General features: G+C 49.6%; 1 protein-coding gene across 1 annotated transcript in view; it reads left to right on the top strand.

The window, feature by feature from the left end:
• LOC141197814 (uncharacterized) overlaps positions 1 to 3,486 on the top strand; it is a 35,159-nt gene extending 31,673 nt beyond the window's left edge. The window contains exon 8 of the mRNA XM_073662889.1: positions 1,358 to 3,486. Within this exon, the coding sequence (XP_073518990.1) occupies positions 1,358 to 3,303 (1,946 nt within the window). The 3' untranslated portion in view covers positions 3,304 to 3,486. The remainder of the gene's footprint in view (positions 1 to 1,357) is intronic.
• Positions 3,487 to 17,446: the final 13,960 nt, after the last annotated feature.

Genomic DNA, 17,446 nt, shown 5'->3' with positions numbered 1-17,446 from the left:
GGTCACCTGGCATCTAAAAAGATGGTCACATGAACAGGCTTGGCGCTATCTACTCCATTTTCCAGATCCCAGGGATTCTCTTGCTCATCACCCTTTAACCCCTCTACATGGATCTGGACACAGAGACCCCCTAGGCTTGGGCCACGGTGTTACCTGCTGTTCTGTGGAGTGAGATGGCAAGAAAAATAGTCAGGTAGCCGGGTCAGAACCAGGAGGGCAGAGAACATACAAAATCAGAAGACACGAGTAGTCAGTAAACGGGCCGGGGTCACAACAGAAAACAAATACACAAGCCGGGAGCTGAGCACAGAGGACTGACCCAGAGGAGAGCAAGCCTGTATCTGGCAGCTTCCAGCGATATGCTTCCAGCTTTAGTAGGGTGCGGTGCTTTCCAGTTGGCTGAAGCAGGGAGCAGATTACTCCAGCTGGACAGCACTCACACCCAGACTGGATGGTACTACAGGTCCCAGGCACCCTAATCTTAGTGGCTGGACAGAGCCTGCGCCGCCCAGAGCTTCTGGTTCTAACGTCTCCTCCATTACCAGCGCCGCCTGCAGAATGAATAAGGCTCCTGGTGAGAGAAGCAGATATCGCAGGAGCAGATCCCAGAGGAGATGGGACCCACCATTTACAGAAGCCCTAATATGACAAAATGGCAGAAAACCAGAGCAATAGAAATCCCCATAAACTGACTACATTATGGAAATTATAACCCTCAGTGAATTAATCTATAGGAGTAGTGACTATTTTGACTCCACAGTCACTTTCCACAAATTAGCACGCAGACTATGTTGGAGTGTGAAAATTGCAAATATACCATTTTTTACCCAACACATAGTGCCCAGATTATGCTCCATGAGACACACACCATAAGTTAAGTGGGTTCTTCTCACTGTAGCAATGCTAAATACATGGATGCTGAGTGTGGTTTGGGCGCACTGCAAGGCGCAGAAGTGCGGGGGGGGGATCTGACTTTGGGAGAGCGGATATTGCTGGATTAGTTTATGGAAGCCATGTTACTTTACAAGAGCCTTTGAGCCACTAATAATGAGGAAACCTCTGTTTTTCCACTGACAGATGATGGACCTGAGTGGGGACTTGTTTTTTGTGGAGATGAGTAAACGTTTTTATTGGTATTATTTCCCCTACATAACATTGTTTGGTGACTTTTTATTTCATATTTGGGAGGAAGAATGAACAAACAGTTGAACACCATGGTCTACTGCTTCATGCTATGAGGTTTTCTATTAGACTGTGAACTGTCATTGTCTTGGTGAATAATTATTTTTTTTACTTAACTTGCCATTTTTACTGACAGTTTAAATAGAAATGTTAAAATTGGTTTTAATCTTGGCAGATGACTGTACCAGGAGATCAGAGGGACAGCTGACATCTTCTTCAATTTTCAAATCAGATGACCTTGAGATCCCACAGGATACAATTGAAGTGAATGCCATTACTCCAGATATACCATCATCCCTTCACAACAAAGATCAGTCATCTAATCCTTTGAAACACGTCCTGTCTTCTAATTCATTACCGACCGCTAAGGAAAATCAAAGTCATATAATAAGCATTAAAAAACAAACTGCTCCTAAAGCAAAGAAGGCATGTTCACGTTCAGAATTTGGAGATTGTTTTCCACTCGAAAAGTCTTTTTTTAAACATCAAAAAAATCACACAGTGGAGAACGGATTTTCTTGTTCCAAGTGTGGGAAATGTTTTAACCAGAAATCAGTTTTTCTTAAGCACCAGAGAACTCACACAGGAGAGAAGCCTTTTTCCTGTTCAGAATGTGGGAAATGTTTTAACCAGAAGTCAGATTTGGTTAAGCACCAGAAAACTCACACAGGGGAGAAGCCTTTTTCATGTTCAGAATGTGGGAAATGTTTTATCCAGAAAGTTCATCTTGATAACCACCAGAGAACCCACACAGGGGAGAAGCCTTTTTCATGTTCAGAATGTGGGAAATGTTTTAACCAGAAATCATATTTTGTTAAGCACCAGAGAACCCACACAGGGGAGAAGCCTTTTTCATGTTTAGAATGTGAGAAATGTTTTAACCAGAAGTCAGATTTGGTTACGCACCAGAGGAATCACACAGGGGAGAAGCCTTTTTCATGTTCAGAATGTGGGAAATGTTTTAACCAGAAGTCAGATTTGGTTAAGCACCAGAAAACTCACACAGGGGAGAAGCCTTTTTCATGTTCAGAATGTGGGAAATGTTTTATCCAGAAAACGCATCTTGATAACCACCAGAGAACCCACACAGGGGAGAAGCCTTTTTCATGTTTAGAATGTGGGAAATGTTTTAACCAGAAGTCAGATTTGGTTAAGCACCAGAGAACCCACACAGGGGAGAAGCCTTTTTCATGTTTAGAATGTGGGAAATGTTTTAACCAGAAATCATATTTTGTTAAGCACCAGAAAATTCACACAGGGGAGAAGCCTTTTTCATGTTCAGAATGTGGGAAATGTTTTAGCCAGAAATCATATTTTGTTAAGCACCAGACAACCCACACAGGGGAGAAGCCTTTTTCATGTTCAGAATGTGGGAAATGTTTTAACCAGAAGTCAGATTTGGTTAAGCACCAGCAAACTCACACAGGGGAGAAGCCTTTTTCATGTTCAGAATGTGGGAAATGTTTTATCCAGAAAGTTCATCTTGATAACCACCAGAGAACCCACACAGGGGAGAAGCCTTTTTCATGTTCAGAATGTGGGAAATGTTTTAACCAGAAATCATATTTGGTTATGCACCAGAGGAATCACACAGGGGAGAAGCCTTTTTCATGTTCAGAATGTGGGAAATGTTTTAACCAGAAGTCAGATTTGGTTAAGCACCAGAAAACTCACACAGGGGAGAAGCCTTTTTCATGTTCAGAATGTGGGAAATGTTTTAACCAGAAGTCAGATTTGGTTAAGCACCAGAGAACCCACACAGGGGAGAAGCCTTTTTCATGTTTAGAATGTGGGAAATGTTTTAACCAGAAATCATATTTTGTTAAGCACCAGAAAATTCACACAGGGGAGAAGCCTTTTTCATGTTCAGAATGTGGGAAATGTTTTAGCCAGAAATCATATTTTGTTAAGCACCAGAGAACCCACACAGGGGAGAAGCCTTTTTCATGTTCAGAATGTGGGAAATGTTTTAACTGGAAGGCGCATCTTGATTGCCACCAGAGAACCCACACAGGAGAGAAACCTTTTTCCTGTTCACAATGCGGAAAATGTTTTAACCGGAAAGCGAATCTTGATCGCCACCAGAGAACCCACACAGAAGAGAGGCCTTTTTCCTGTTGAGAATGTGGAAAAGGTTTTAACAAGAAATCAGATTTGATTTAGCAGACTTCACAAAGGGGAGAAGCCTTTTTCATGTTCTTAATGTGGGAAATGTTTTACAGGTAAATCAACTCTTAAAGAAGTTGTCCGGTACTTTTTTTAAATTGCCCAATGTATTCAGCATGTGGGCATACAGTGCATACGGAAAGTATTCAGACCCCTTTAAATTTTTCACTCTTTGTTTCATTCCAGCCATTTGATAAATTCTAAAAAGTTCATTTTTTTTTCTCATTAAAATACACTCTGCACCCCATCTTGACTAAAAAAAACAGAAATGTAGAAATTTTTGCAAATTTATTAAAAAAGAAAACCTGAAATATCACATGGTCATAAGTATTCAGACCCTTTGCTCAGACACTCATATTTAAGTCACATGCTGTCCATTTCCTTGTGATCCTCCTTGAGATGGTTCTACTCCTTCATTGGAGTCCAGCTGTGTTTAATTAAACTGATAGGACTTGATTTGAAAAGGCACACACCTGTCTATATAAGACCTCACAGCTCACAGTGCATGTCAGACCAATTGAGAATCATGAGCTCAAAGGAACTGTCCAAGGAGCTCAGAGACAATTGTGGCAAGGCACAGATCTGGCCAAGGTTATAAAATAATTTCTGCATTACTCAAGGTTCCTAAGAGCACAGTGGCCTCCATAATCCTTAAATGGAAGAAGTTTGGGACCACCAGAAGTCTTCCTAGACCTGGCCGTCCAGCCAAACTGAGCAATCGTGGGAGAAGAGCCTTGGTGAGAGAGGTAAAGAAGAATTCCAAGATCACTGTGGCTGAGCTCCAGAGATGCAGTAGGGAGATGGGAGAAAATTCCACAAAGTCAACTATCACTGCAGCCCTCCACGAGTCGGGCCTTTATGGCAGAGTGGCCCGGCAGAAGCCTCTCCTCAGTGCAAGACATATGAAAGCCCGCATAGAGTTTGCTCAAAAACACATGAAGGACTCCCAGACTATGAGAAATAAGATTCTCTGGTCTGATGAGACGAAGATAGAACTTTTTGGTGATAATTCTAAGCGGTATGTGTGGAGAAAACCAGGCACTGCTCATCACCTGCCCAATACAATCCCAATAGTGAAACATGGTGGTGGCAGCATCATGCTGTGGGGGTGTTTTTCAGCTGCAGGGACAGGATGACTGGTTGCAATTGAAGGAAACATGAATGCGGCCAAGTACAGAGATATCCTGGATGAAAACCTCTTCCAGAGTGCTCTGGACCTCAGACTTGGCCAAAGGTTCACCTTCCAACAAGACAATGACCCTAAGCAGACAGCTAAAATAGCAAAGGTGTGGCTTCAGAACAACTCTGTGACGATTCTTGATTGGCCCAGCCAGAGCCCTGACCTAAACCCAATTGAGCATCTCTGGAGAGATCTGAAAATGGCTGTCCACCAACGTTCACCATACAACCTGATAGAACTGGAGAGGATCTGCAAGGAAGAATGGCAGAGGATCTCCAAATCCAGGTGTGAAAAACTTGTTGCATCATTCCCAAGAAGACTCATGCCTGTACTAGTTCAAAAGGGTGCCTCTACTCAATACTGAGCAATGGGTCTGAATACTTATGACCATGTGATATTTCAGTTTTTCTTTTTTAATAAATTTGTAAAAACTTCTACATTTCTATTTTTTCAGTCAAGATGGGGTGCAGAGTGGACTTTAATGAGAAAAAATAATGAACTTTTTAGAATTGTACCAAATGGCTGCAATGAAACTAAGAGTGAAAAATTTAAAGGGGTCTGAATACTTTCCGTACCCACTGTAAGTATATTTGTAAATACCTTGTGTTGCTGATAATGCCTGTTAGCGGCGCTATCGGTGGCCGCTCACAGGTATCACGTGACCCCGCGCTTACGTCACAACAAGTGAGGCGTGACTCAGCGCTGGGGTCCCCGCGGTGGCTTCTGGGTTGTGGGCGGGGTTATTCCCGCGTCACACCCAGCATCCACCGCGTGCTTTCCCAAAGAATGGGGAGAGGGAGAGCGCAGATTGGATGCCGGGTGTGACGCTGGGGAATAACCCTGCCCACAATCCAGCAGCCACCGATGGAATGCGGAAGAGAGACCCTCGGCTGTAGCCGTGACGTCAGCGGATGTCAGTGCCGGCTGCAGTTGAGGTTCACGTGATGCCTGTGAGCAGCCAATGATAGCGCCGCTCACAGGCATTATCTGCAACACAAGGTATTTACAGAGATACTTATGCCCACATGCTGAATACATTGGGCAACTTAAAAAAGTACCGGACAATCACTTTAATAAACATCAGAGAAGTCACACAGGGGAGAAGCCTTTTTCATGTTCAGAATGTTTGAAAAGTTTTAACTGAAACATGTATCTTCCTAATGGGGTTGTCCACTATTTGGGCGACCACTTGTCATTCCTCATGTTTGGCCTCATTAAAATAAAAACATTCATACTCACCCTCTGTGCCGTCGCCGTTCCAGCCGTGTCTGCACTCGTGTTCCTGGGGCTCATGTGAGGTTGTTACATCACACGAGCCCTGTGTCCAATCAGTGCCAGCTTCACTGTCCCTGCCTTCGGACGTATTGAACATCAACAGGAAGCCAGGGCTACAGCTGCTTTCTGACTTCCTCTTATTGTTCGATGTGTCCAAAGGTGGGGACAGTGACTCCAGGGCTGAGTGGGCTCAGGGCTTACATGACGTATAACAACGTCCCCCCGGACACGCAAGTGCTGACACCGCTAGAAAGGCGCAGGCATGTGAGGTTTGTATAATTGTTTTTACTTTAACAGGACCAAACATGAGGAATGAGAAGGGGATGTCCAAGTAGTGGACAACCCCTTTTAAAGATCTCCCACACAGAGAGAAGCCATTATCATACCTAGAGTGTGAGAAATGAATTATTGGAAAATCGTATTTTGTTGACGATCAAAAATAACTCGAGGGGAAACTATATATGTTATTGACAAATTGTACGTACGTATTGTGTCTATGTAAATCAGAGCTGTGTGTATATAAATATGCATATGTAGCAGAGCTGTGTATGTAAATGTGCGTATGTAGCAGAGCTGTGTGTGTATGTAAATGTGCGAATGTAGCAGAACTGTGTGTGTATGTAAATGTGCGTATGTAGCAGAGTGGAGTGTGCATGCACTGTCTATGCAGCAGTGTTAGAAAGACCACAGAGGCAGAGCTCATCCTATTGATTGCCGCAGGGCCGGCTCCAGGTTTTCGTGGGCCCCGGGCGAAAGAGTCTCAGTGGGCCCCTTTAGCACATACCACGATTCATGATGCACAGATACGGCGGAGAAATATAGGTATACAACACAGGGCCCAGCCTGCCACCTCATTCTTCGCATATGCAGACATGCACGCGCGCACACACACAGTACGCTGACACGCACGCAGACACACAATTCGCAGACACACACAATACGCAGACACACACGCACACAATGCGCAGACACACACGCACAATACGCCGACACACACGCAAACACACGCACACACAAAACGCAGACACACGCACACACAATACGCAGATGTGGCACCCCAGGGGTCTGGTTTTCCACAGTAACAGCAATGTTATGTCTGAGAGCAGGTGGGAGGTCTCTTGGTCAGGGATCCTATGCATGCCACACCTCCTGCCCAGTCCTGGGAGGGGAAGAACTTCCCCTATATAAACCTAGGGCTGAGGCAGGGTGAGTGAGTAGAGAAGAAGTAGAGAAGAGAAGCAAATATAGGAAGAAACATCAGGAGCTCTGTGGGAGCAGTGTTACAAGGAGTCAGGGGCTGGCAGCTGCAGAGCTCGCCCTGACTGAGAAGTTATCACCGGACCCGGAGTCCGAGGCTGTGGGGACTAACTCCTATCCAGCAGCAGAAACCGACCGGCAGGGGATTGCAGGTCCTCTGGCCCAGAAACCCGAAGGCCCCGAGTCACCGGCCATACGGGTGAGCACCACACGGTACACTCAGGGACGTGGGCTACTTATACCCGCCTCTAGCAAGGTAGCCAGAAGAGTATCGTTAGTTTGGGAGGCCTACAACTCCGCCTGGCCAGGGGAGATCCCATCCGCTCAAGGACTGACCAGGCCCCAATCGCTAGCCAGTACTCCGGGAGGGTCTATCTTTGTCACCAGTAAAGACCCTGAACTACACAGTACCGTCTCCGAGTGGTTCCTGCTACCCCCATCATCCACGTCGGCTGCCCTGAGGCCATACCCCTCCCGTTGGGGGTTATACTATCACGCTGCACAATCCTACCACCGGCCTCAGCGGTCTGCCCTGCAGCAGCAGCTCCCTGGCTGCACTCAACGGGTGGCGTAGTCGATCAAGTTAACATCTACTGCCATAGACCGCCACTTAGTCTGACTCCCTGGGCACGGACCGGATCACCGCCACGAGACTACAACCCTAAAGAGATCTGGCTCCGGGTAAGCTCCCGCGTGCGCAACGCAGCGCGACACAGGCCCAGGGGTGCGTCAACTTTTGGCGTAGTCGGCAGGATCTCGTGCCCGCAACCACCGGGTACTGCGTGCCTGAAAAAGACTGTTCAAACTTACCTGTGGTGAAGATTCCCGCCATCCGGCGCCATCTTCCGCTTCCTTCCCGCCATCGGTGGAGTTTTCCCGCCATCTTCGGCCTTCTTCCCGCCATACGTGGAGTTTTCCCGCCATTGGACGCCATCTTGAGGACGCCGCGGGGGGAAGAAGAGGGGCGTGGACTCCAAAAACGTGCGAGAACTGAAGCCCCGCCTCACGTCCGGACGTTGCGTAAGGTCCTGGAAGGAGCCCAGCAGACGCCGACGTCACAGGAGCGCGACGGAAGGTCCTCAACCCTGACGATCCACTGCGGAGCCGCGGCCTACGGAAGAGGATCATCGCAAGGTAGGCCACGGTCCACTAGGGGGGAGAAGGATTTCGGATACGGAGGAGAGCTTCACCGCTCCAACCCCCGCCAGCGCCACCGCTGTTGCGGTCATGCCTTTCACCATGCCCTATATCCCGGGGGCAGCCTGGCTACCCCAGTACTCAGGGGAGTCACATACCCTGCAGGACTTTAGAGAAAAACTGGATAGCCTCTTCCAGGTGTACCCCCTCACAGAAGAGCAAAAAGTAAGCATCCTGGTGGCCCAATTAACCGGGGCAGCCCAAAGGGAGGTAAAGTCCTGGCCACCTGGGGGGAGGACTGTCGCAGGGATACTAACCCGGCTGAGGGACACCTTTGATACCCGCACCTCAGCCGAGATCAAGCTTAGATTCTACGGGTGCAAACAGCGGGCACATGAGAGTATAAGGGACTATGCCCTGAACCTACAAGAGGCCCTGAGAGCCATTAAGCAGACCGACCCTGACGGCGTGGGAGACGAGGACAGGCTGTTAACTGAACAATTTATAGAGGGTTTATATTGCAATGCCCACCGAACCCAGTTGCGGGCAATGGCCTTACAGGACCCTCATCTGGGATTTGCACAGTTCAAGGACAGAGCCATCCGGGTGCTCCGAGAACCGGCACCAGGTGGCGTTGTGACCCACAGACGCCCCACTACCACCTACCACCAGGAGGCGGCGCCCTTGTCGGCAGGGCCTGTGGGAGCTGATGCGCAGGCTTTGAACAATGACTCGGCTCCAGACCTGCACCATCAGGTCCAAGAGCTAGCTAAAAGCGTTGCTGCGCTAACCCGAACTGTGCAGTCTTTACAGGTTTCCACTCCAGGGAAGATCCAGCTGGCATCCGGACCGGAGGACATCCCGTGGCGTCGACCAAGGAGGACCCCACCGGCCAGAGGAAGACCCAGCGACCGATACAACGAGGACGGACGACCCATCTGCCGCTGCTGTAATCAACCCGGACATATGGCAAGGTACTGTCCTTTAAACTGGCACAACCTAGGGTAGAGGGCTAACCCCTAGGAAAAAGATCATCAGGCCCATCAAACTGGCGCGACAAATATGTGGGAGGACGTCCAGTCTTGCCTGTGGTACTGGATGGCATTCCTATGAGTGCCCTACTGGACACCGGGTCACAGGTCACCACCATCCCGTACGTGCTCTTCAAGCAGTACTGGAATGACTCGGATATTACCCGCTACCCTGACGACGACTTGAGTATCATCGCCAGCAATGGTCAGCCCGTGCCACAGATCGGATTTAAAGAGGTGACCATTAAAATTGGTAGAGTTGAACTGGCAGCACAGGGACTGATCATTGTAGACATTGACAAACACGAGAGTCACCCAAAGATAACTCTAGGAACTAATGTAATTGAAAATTGTCTTGCAGAGGTGATTTTCCTTTTACAGCAGGTTGCCAAGAACGCCAGCTCCGGCGAGCAGCGAGTGCTCCAAAAAGAGATCCGGGCACTGATGCGACGGCAACAGGTGGAACTCTCCGGCGGTGAGATTGGTAGCGTCAGAATGTGTGACCCTTTCCCTATTGCCATGCCCCCAAAAAGTGAAATGATGATTTGGTGCCGGGCAGCTATTGGTCTGAGAGGTAGAGATTACCAGGCAATGGTAGAACCAGTTTACTCAGACAGTAGGCCCACCATCTTGACAGCACGGGGGGTGGTTAATGTACGCCATGGGAGGGTGCCCGTTCGCATAATCAATATCGGGAAGAGGGAAGTGTACCTGCCCCGGTATGCCACGCTAGCCAAATTATATACCATTAACCAAAATGCTATACAATCTGTGGAACCCTTGCCTCCATCTCACCCGGAGGAAGGTAACGGCTCTAAGAAAACAATGGAGGACTGGTGTCAGCAACTACATTTGGGTACTGACTCCACTCCCTCACACCAGAAACAGGGAGTCTATCGGGTGGTTCAAGAGTACGAGAGAGTGTTTAGTAAACACCCGTTAGACTTCGGGCGAGTCAAGGGGGTAGAACACCACATCCCCACGGGAGACCATCCTCCCATAAAAGAGAGGTATCGACCCGTACCCCCTGCACACTACCAACACGCCAAGGGGATGCTTAGAGACATGAAGGAGGCTGGGGTGATCAGGGATAGCTGTAGCGCCTGGGCAGCTCCACTAGTCTTAGTCAAAAAGAAAGACAACACCATGAGGATGTGTGTAGATTACCGGAAAATCAACCGTATCACACACAAGGATGCGTACCCCTTACCAAGGATAGAGGAGTCTTTGGCTGCTTTAAGATCTGCTAACTTCTTCTCTACCTTGGATCTCACTAGTGGGTACTGGCAGGTTCCTGTAGCAGAGGCGGACCGGGAGAAGACCGCATTCACCACCCCGATGGGACTTAGCGAGTTTACCTGCATGCCGTTCGGACTCTGCAACGCACCAGGAACCTTCCAACGATTAATGGAGTGCTGTCTGGGCCATAGAAACTTCGAGACGGTCCTGTTGTACCTGGACGATGTCATCGTATATTCTAAGACTTATGAGGACCACCTGAAACACCTGGCGGAAGTGTTCGAAGCTCTGGCAAGCTACGGCCTAAAGGTGAAACCCTCCAAGTGTCACCTCCTGAAACCAAAGGTGCAGTACCTGGGACACGTGGTGAGCGCTGACGGAGTGGCTCCCGACCCTGATAAGATCACCGCAATTAAGGAATGGCCAAGTCCCTCCAGTGTAAAGGAAGTGCGGCAGTTCCTCGGGTTGGTAGGCTACTACCGCAGGTTCATCCCCGGTTTCACCAAAAAGGCAGCTCCTATGCAGGACCTCCTGATAGGCCAGTCCCGGAAGGCCAAGAACCAGAAGCCGCCCTTCAGATGGGAGAAGTTGGAAGAGGAGTCCTTCCGCCAGCTGAAGATGGCCCTCACGGGGGATGAAATCCTGGCGTACCCGGATTACAGCCAGCCCTTTATCCTCTACACCGACGCAAGTAACATCGGGCTAGGAGCCGTGCTGTCCCAGATCCAGCAGGGGAAAGAACGAGTAATCGCTTACGCCAGCCGAAAACTGCGACCCACCGAAAGAAACCCTGAGAATTACAGCTCATTTAAGCTAGAGTTCCTGGCAGTGGTGTGGGCAGTCACCGAACGCTTTAAGCACTACCTCGCTTCTTCCCGGTTCGTCGTGTACACGGATAACAACCCGTTGACACACCTGGACACAGCAAGACTCGGTGCCCTAGAGCAGAGATGGATGGCCCGTCTGTCCAACTACGAGTTCACAATCAAATACCGGGCAGGGCGCTCCAATACCAACGCGGACGCCCTTTCCAGGATGCCAAACCTACCGGACGTAGGAGAAGATCCAGAGGGACTGGAAGAAGTCGAACTCCCTGCGTTCCACCGGCATGGGACTATCCAGTATTCCCACCGGGTAAGGAGTAAGCAAGCCGCTACGTTTAACCCCTTGCCTCACTACAACTGGGAGGAAACGCAAGACAGTGACCCTGCCGTCCGACTGGTGAAGGAGATGCTGACTCGGCCAGAGGCTCGCCTTGACCCAGACGCTCCGGAGGAAGCCAAGCAACTGTGGGCTGAGAAGAGTCGACTGTTCCTTTATAAGGGGAAGTTGTGCCGCAGAATGGTTAACTCCCGGACGCATGAACTAATCTGGCAAGTAGTGGTGCCACGAAGAGACGCAGCCATGGTGATGGAGGCATACCACGACGGGGCTGGACACTTCGGATGGAAGAAGCTGGAGTTCCTGCTGCGCGAGCGGTTCCACTGGGTAGGCATGAGGGGAACCATCGAGAGGTGGTGCAGAGACTGTGGCCCGTGCAACCTAAGAAGGAAGGACCGTGCCAGCCAGAAGACTCCCCTGCAGTCCATCGTCACCCGGCAGTCGTTGGAACTGGTAGCCTTGGATCATGTAAAACTGACCCCAAGCAGAAGTGGCTACGTCTACGCACTAACCATCGTGGATCACTACTCCCGGTTCTTGGTTGTCGTCCCCGTCAAGGACTTAACAGCTCGAACAGCAGCGAGAGCCTTCCAGCAGCATTTCTGCCGTCCACACGGGTACCCGGACCAAGTGTTGACAGACCAGGGACCTGCCTTTGAAGCGGAGGTCTTCCAAGAATTCTGCACTCTGTATGGCTGCCGGAAGATAAGGACAACACCCTATCATCCGCAAACTAATGGACTTTGTGAGAAAATGAACCAGGTGGTAATGGATCTTCTGAAAACGTTGCCCCTGGAAGAACGCAGTCTGTGGCCTGAGAAGCTGCCCGATCTGGTGGACCTATACAACCACATCCCGGTAGGTTCCACCAACTGTACCCCGGCTTACCTAATGAGGGCGAGACCTGGTAAGTTACCTGTTGACCTGGAAATGGGAGTCCTGACACCTGAGGACACTTCACCAGAAGCAGACTGGGACACAGAGAGGCAGCAGCAGTACCGGAGAGTACAGGAGAGCGTGGAGCGAAGTCTCTGTCAGGCTAGGGAAAGACCAGAGAAAACTTACAACCAGTATGCTCCCGCTGTTCCCCTGGTACCCGGAGAGCAGGTCTTGAAGAGAAAAAGACGGCTCCACAAGTTGGACGACCAGTGGGAGAAGGACCCGTACACCGTACTGCCCTCAAGCCACGACAACCCAAAGGTCTGTACCATCAGTAAAGACGGAGGGGAAACCACAACCATTGTATCCCGGGATCACCTGAAGAAGTGTCCCGAACAGCTACGGAACCCTGAAGAGGAACAAGAAGACCCTCGACCCGTAGAGGAAAGGGAAGACATGGTTAATTCTGTGCTCGGAGACTTCCCTCGGTCTTGGACTCAAGTCAATGGTGCAGTTGTGGTACCCGTACTCACCTTCCTCCAACCAGCATCCCAAGCACCTACGGAGCAACAGGTAGAGCTGGAAGAACAGCCGGTCCAGGAGGCAGAAGACCCCACACCAGCAGACCAGGAGGATCAACCCTCTGCTTGCAGTGAGCCTGCCATATCCCTAGTGAGCCAAAGGGCCCGTAGACCGCTGCCCAGTTTACCCTTAACAGCTCCTACACCCTGTAGTTCAGGGCCAGACAGTCAGCTCCATAGGTCCACTAGGGCCACTAGGGGCCAGTTACCCGCACGTTGGAGGATTTGAAGTGTATAAATTGTTTTATTTGTGGTTACCTGTTTATTGTTGCTTGTGTATAATTATGTGTTTCTAGTTATTTTTAGGAGTCCTTGGTGGATTTACCGGGAATCCTTTGTACATAGTTGGAGCGTAACCCAGGACGGACTAAAGACTGTTAAGGACTCGGGGCAGGACAGACCCCTACCTGGTTACGTCTCCCTGTTTTGGTGAAATGGACACCTTGCTTTCTTCAAAGACTGCACCCGGTTGCGGACATGCCGTGACCACCTTTATGTGTTTTTCTTATTGTATTATTATTGTTATATCTTGTTATGTTTTTCTAAAATATGTTTAGTCCCGGAGTACTAAATTTCACTAGGGGGGAATGTGGCACCCCAGGGGTCTGGTTTTCCACAGTAACAGCAATGTTATGTCTGAGAGCAGGTGGGAGGTCTCTTGGTCAGGGATCCTATGCATGCCACACCTCCTGCCCAGTCCTGGGAGGGGAAGAACTTCCCCTATATAAACCTAGGGCTGAGGCAGGGTGAGTGAGTAGAGAAGAAGTAGAGAAGAGAAGCAAATATAGGAAGAAACATCAGGAGCTCTGTGGGAGCAGTGTTACAAGGAGTCAGGGGCTGGCAGCTGCAGAGCTCGCCCTGACTGAGAAGTTATCACCGGACCCGGAGTCCGAGGCTGTGGGGACTAACTCCTATCCAGCAGCAGAAACCGACCGGCAGGGGATTGCAGGTCCTCTGGCCCAGAAACCCGAAGGCCCCGAGTCACCGGCCATACGGGTGAGCACCACACGGTACACTCAGGGACGTGGGCTACTTATACCCGCCTCTAGCAAGGTAGCCAGAAGAGTATCGTTAGTTTGGGAGGCCTACAACTCCGCCTGGCCAGGGGAGATCCCATCCGCTCAAGGACTGACCAGGCCCCAATCGCTAGCCAGTACTCCGGGAGGGTCTATCTTTGTCACCAGTAAAGACCCTGAACTACACAGTACCGTCTCCGAGTGGTTCCTGCTACCCCCATCATCCACGTCGGCTGCCCTGAGGCCATACCCCTCTCGTTGGGGGTTATACTATCACGCTGCACAATCCTACCACCGGCCTCAGCGGTCTGCCCTGCAGCAGCAGCTCCCTGGCTGCACTCAACGGGTGGCGTAGTCGATCAAGTTAACATCTACTGCCATAGACCGCCACTTAGTCTGACTCCCTGGGCACGGACCGGATCACCGCCACGAGACTACAACCCTAAAGAGATCCGGCTCCGGGTAAGCTCCCGCGTGCGCAACGCAGCGCGACACAGGCCCAGGGGTGCGTCACAGACACACGCACACACAATACGCAGACACACACACACAATACGCAGACACGCACACAATACGCAGACACGCACACACAGTGCACAGACATGCACATGCACGGTACGCAGGCATGCACACACATACACACATGAACATGGTACACAGATATATACACACAATAAGCAGACACGCACAGATACACACACATACATATTTGAACACATTCTTAAAAACATATAAAACATATAAATATATATACACAGTCATACACACTGACATACACAGACATTCACATCATACATGCACACACACATAAGAAATATTTTTTTATATGGGGATTGGGGAAGCCTCGCTCACCTGCCCACTGGCCTGTGTCCCGTCCAGCTCCTCAGTCATGTGGCAGTGCAGGGCCTCAGGCGTGTCACATGGCCTTGGACCATCAGGGGGGCCCACTCGCCGTCTGGGCCTGGGCTGCTTCCCCGGCATCTGTGCAGGGCCGCCGGTGCTGTTCAAGCCCTGCTCTGCTACATGCAGCAGCAGTGTGCGGTCAGTGTGCTGCTGCTCCACCAATCAGGCCCAGTGCTGTCACTTTACAGACATGGCCGCGCGCTGTGCGGCTGTATCTGGTAGTAATGATGTGGCAGGTGCGACACACAAGCGCAATTAAAGGTGCAGTGTCGCCCCTGCGTGTCATTACTACCAGACACAGCCGCACAGCGCGCGGCAATGTCTGGAAAGTGACAGCACTGGGCCTGATTGGTGGAGCAGCAGCACACTGACCGCACACTGCTGCTGCCTGTAGCAGAGCAGGGCTTGAACTGCACCGGCAGCCCTGCACAGATGCCGGGGAAGCGGCCCAGGCCCCGATAACGAGTGGGCCCCCCTGATGGTCCAGGGCCCCGGCACCTGCCCGCGGACGCCGGCCCTGGATTGCCGTACTCCTTTCCCATGGGTATAACACTACTCCGACAATGCAGAGTAGGGGACCACACTCCAATAAGACTTTATTGGGTCAACAACAGTTAACAGCATATATTACAATCCCATTGGCTCACTGGGGATTAGAACTACAGCGACTTTAGGGCATTCAGGGCCAATTTGCTGCCATCTACCAGGATGATGAAGATGCCCCACGGGACCTTCAGGATTTTAACAGTGTTAGTGTGGAATAAAGGGCCAAAATAACATCTGAGCAATGCATGTGACTAGTTTCTCCATACAGGAGGCATCTGGAAGCGGTCATCGCCAACACAGGCTTTTGTGTGAAGTATTAAATAAACTTCAGCATGTGAGTTAAATACTTATTCCCTGTGTCATTTCTCATTATTACATATAACTAGTAGTGAGCGAGCTAGTGACTGTTCGGGTTCGGCTAAATGAGCCAAACAGTTTATTAAAAGTTCGGGTACTAGAACAGTACCCGAACCCGAACACAGACTCCATTCATTTTAATGGGGGAGCCGAACATACCTGGTTACCTGCACGGTCATCTGCATGACAGCGCAGGAAACACAGGCTCTGATCAGCGCTAATAGTGTTACCGCGGTCAGAGCGCTGTGGGATCATGCTGACAGATGTCAGCATGATCCTACAGCTGTGATAGTGACCCGAGGTAAAAATCTTACCGCGGGTCATAGGCGCCAGCTGATGGGACTGCTACAACAATCAGCCGGCGCCTACTGTGTTATAGCAGAAGATGAGGCCCCTCAAGTTCAAAGACCCCATCTATGCTATATAAGTCTGACAGTTACTTTAGGTCAAAACAACAACAGCTGAATGTTCCTTCCTTGTATCAATAACGTGTCCTTGCTAGAAGATGACGTGTCCTTCCTAGTAAGATACGCCTAATTAAATGTTTCAAGGCATAAGAGAACAGAAATTAGTTTTCTTTTTTTGCTTGCATAGTTAAATTGTATAATCGAACCATATATGGTAAATCCTTTTCCTGCCTCCAGGGTGCATATAAACCCTATGCTTTGTAATAAAGTTAGAGCTTGTTGACACATACATCCTGTCCTGTGTCTCATTCTCTCCGATTTCGTAATCCAAGGATAGAAGACCCAGAATGCAGTGACGTCAGCTGGCGCCCAAACAGGGACCTTGAGTTAATCTACCCAGGGGTGCTCAACCGGTCCAAGACGTGGGACGAGTGAAGCTCTCTGTTGGTGATATATACAGCGCTGAGGTAAGAATAACTGTTATATTCTACCTAAATTATATCACTACATAGAAGAGACTCCCTCACCCCCGAGCGGTCGGCTCCCAGTTAATTCACAGATTGTTGTCTGGCTCAGGTCCCTTTGAACCAGTAGAATCCCCTCAGTTAAATTGTCAGTCCTGCCTTCTATCCTTTGGAAAAACTTAAGAATGAAAGTATGGATCCGATGATTGTGTTGTGGGTGTGTCTCGGGATCGGTGTTTTTGGTCTGTTTTTCTGGCTGGCGTATAAGTCCTGGAAGGCTAGTAGTGGTGTGGTTCAGAAACCTTTGTGGCCCATTGTCTAAGTGACCATTGTCTAAGTGACTGAGGAGTCTACTCCAAGTGAGGAGAACCAAAAGAATGGGGAAACAAAATGCCAAAGAAGGCATTACAGCCAAAGACTTAGTGGTACGCAGAGAAGGGAAACAGGCACCGATTGGTATTGACAAAATATTGTGTAAAGCGGGAATGAATGAAAATGGAGAGAAATGGAAATCCTTCTTTAACTCCTATCATGGATGGCTGAAAGATAAGGGTCTGTTGAAGACAGTGGATGTATGGATGAATGCATGCACTCATTTTGAAGGAAAATTGAAAAATTAGGAGACGGATGTTACAGACTGACAAAAACCGGAATGACAGAGTTTC

The sequence above is a fragment of the Phyllobates terribilis genome, unplaced genomic scaffold (assembly GCF_046119375.1).
Source record: "Phyllobates terribilis strain yellow unplaced genomic scaffold, ASM4611937v1 Scaffold_88__1_contigs__length_6355796, whole genome shotgun sequence".
Taxonomy (NCBI): Eukaryota; Metazoa; Chordata; class Amphibia; order Anura; family Dendrobatidae; genus Phyllobates; species Phyllobates terribilis.
This window is presented reverse-complemented; position numbering and strand designations above follow the sequence as displayed.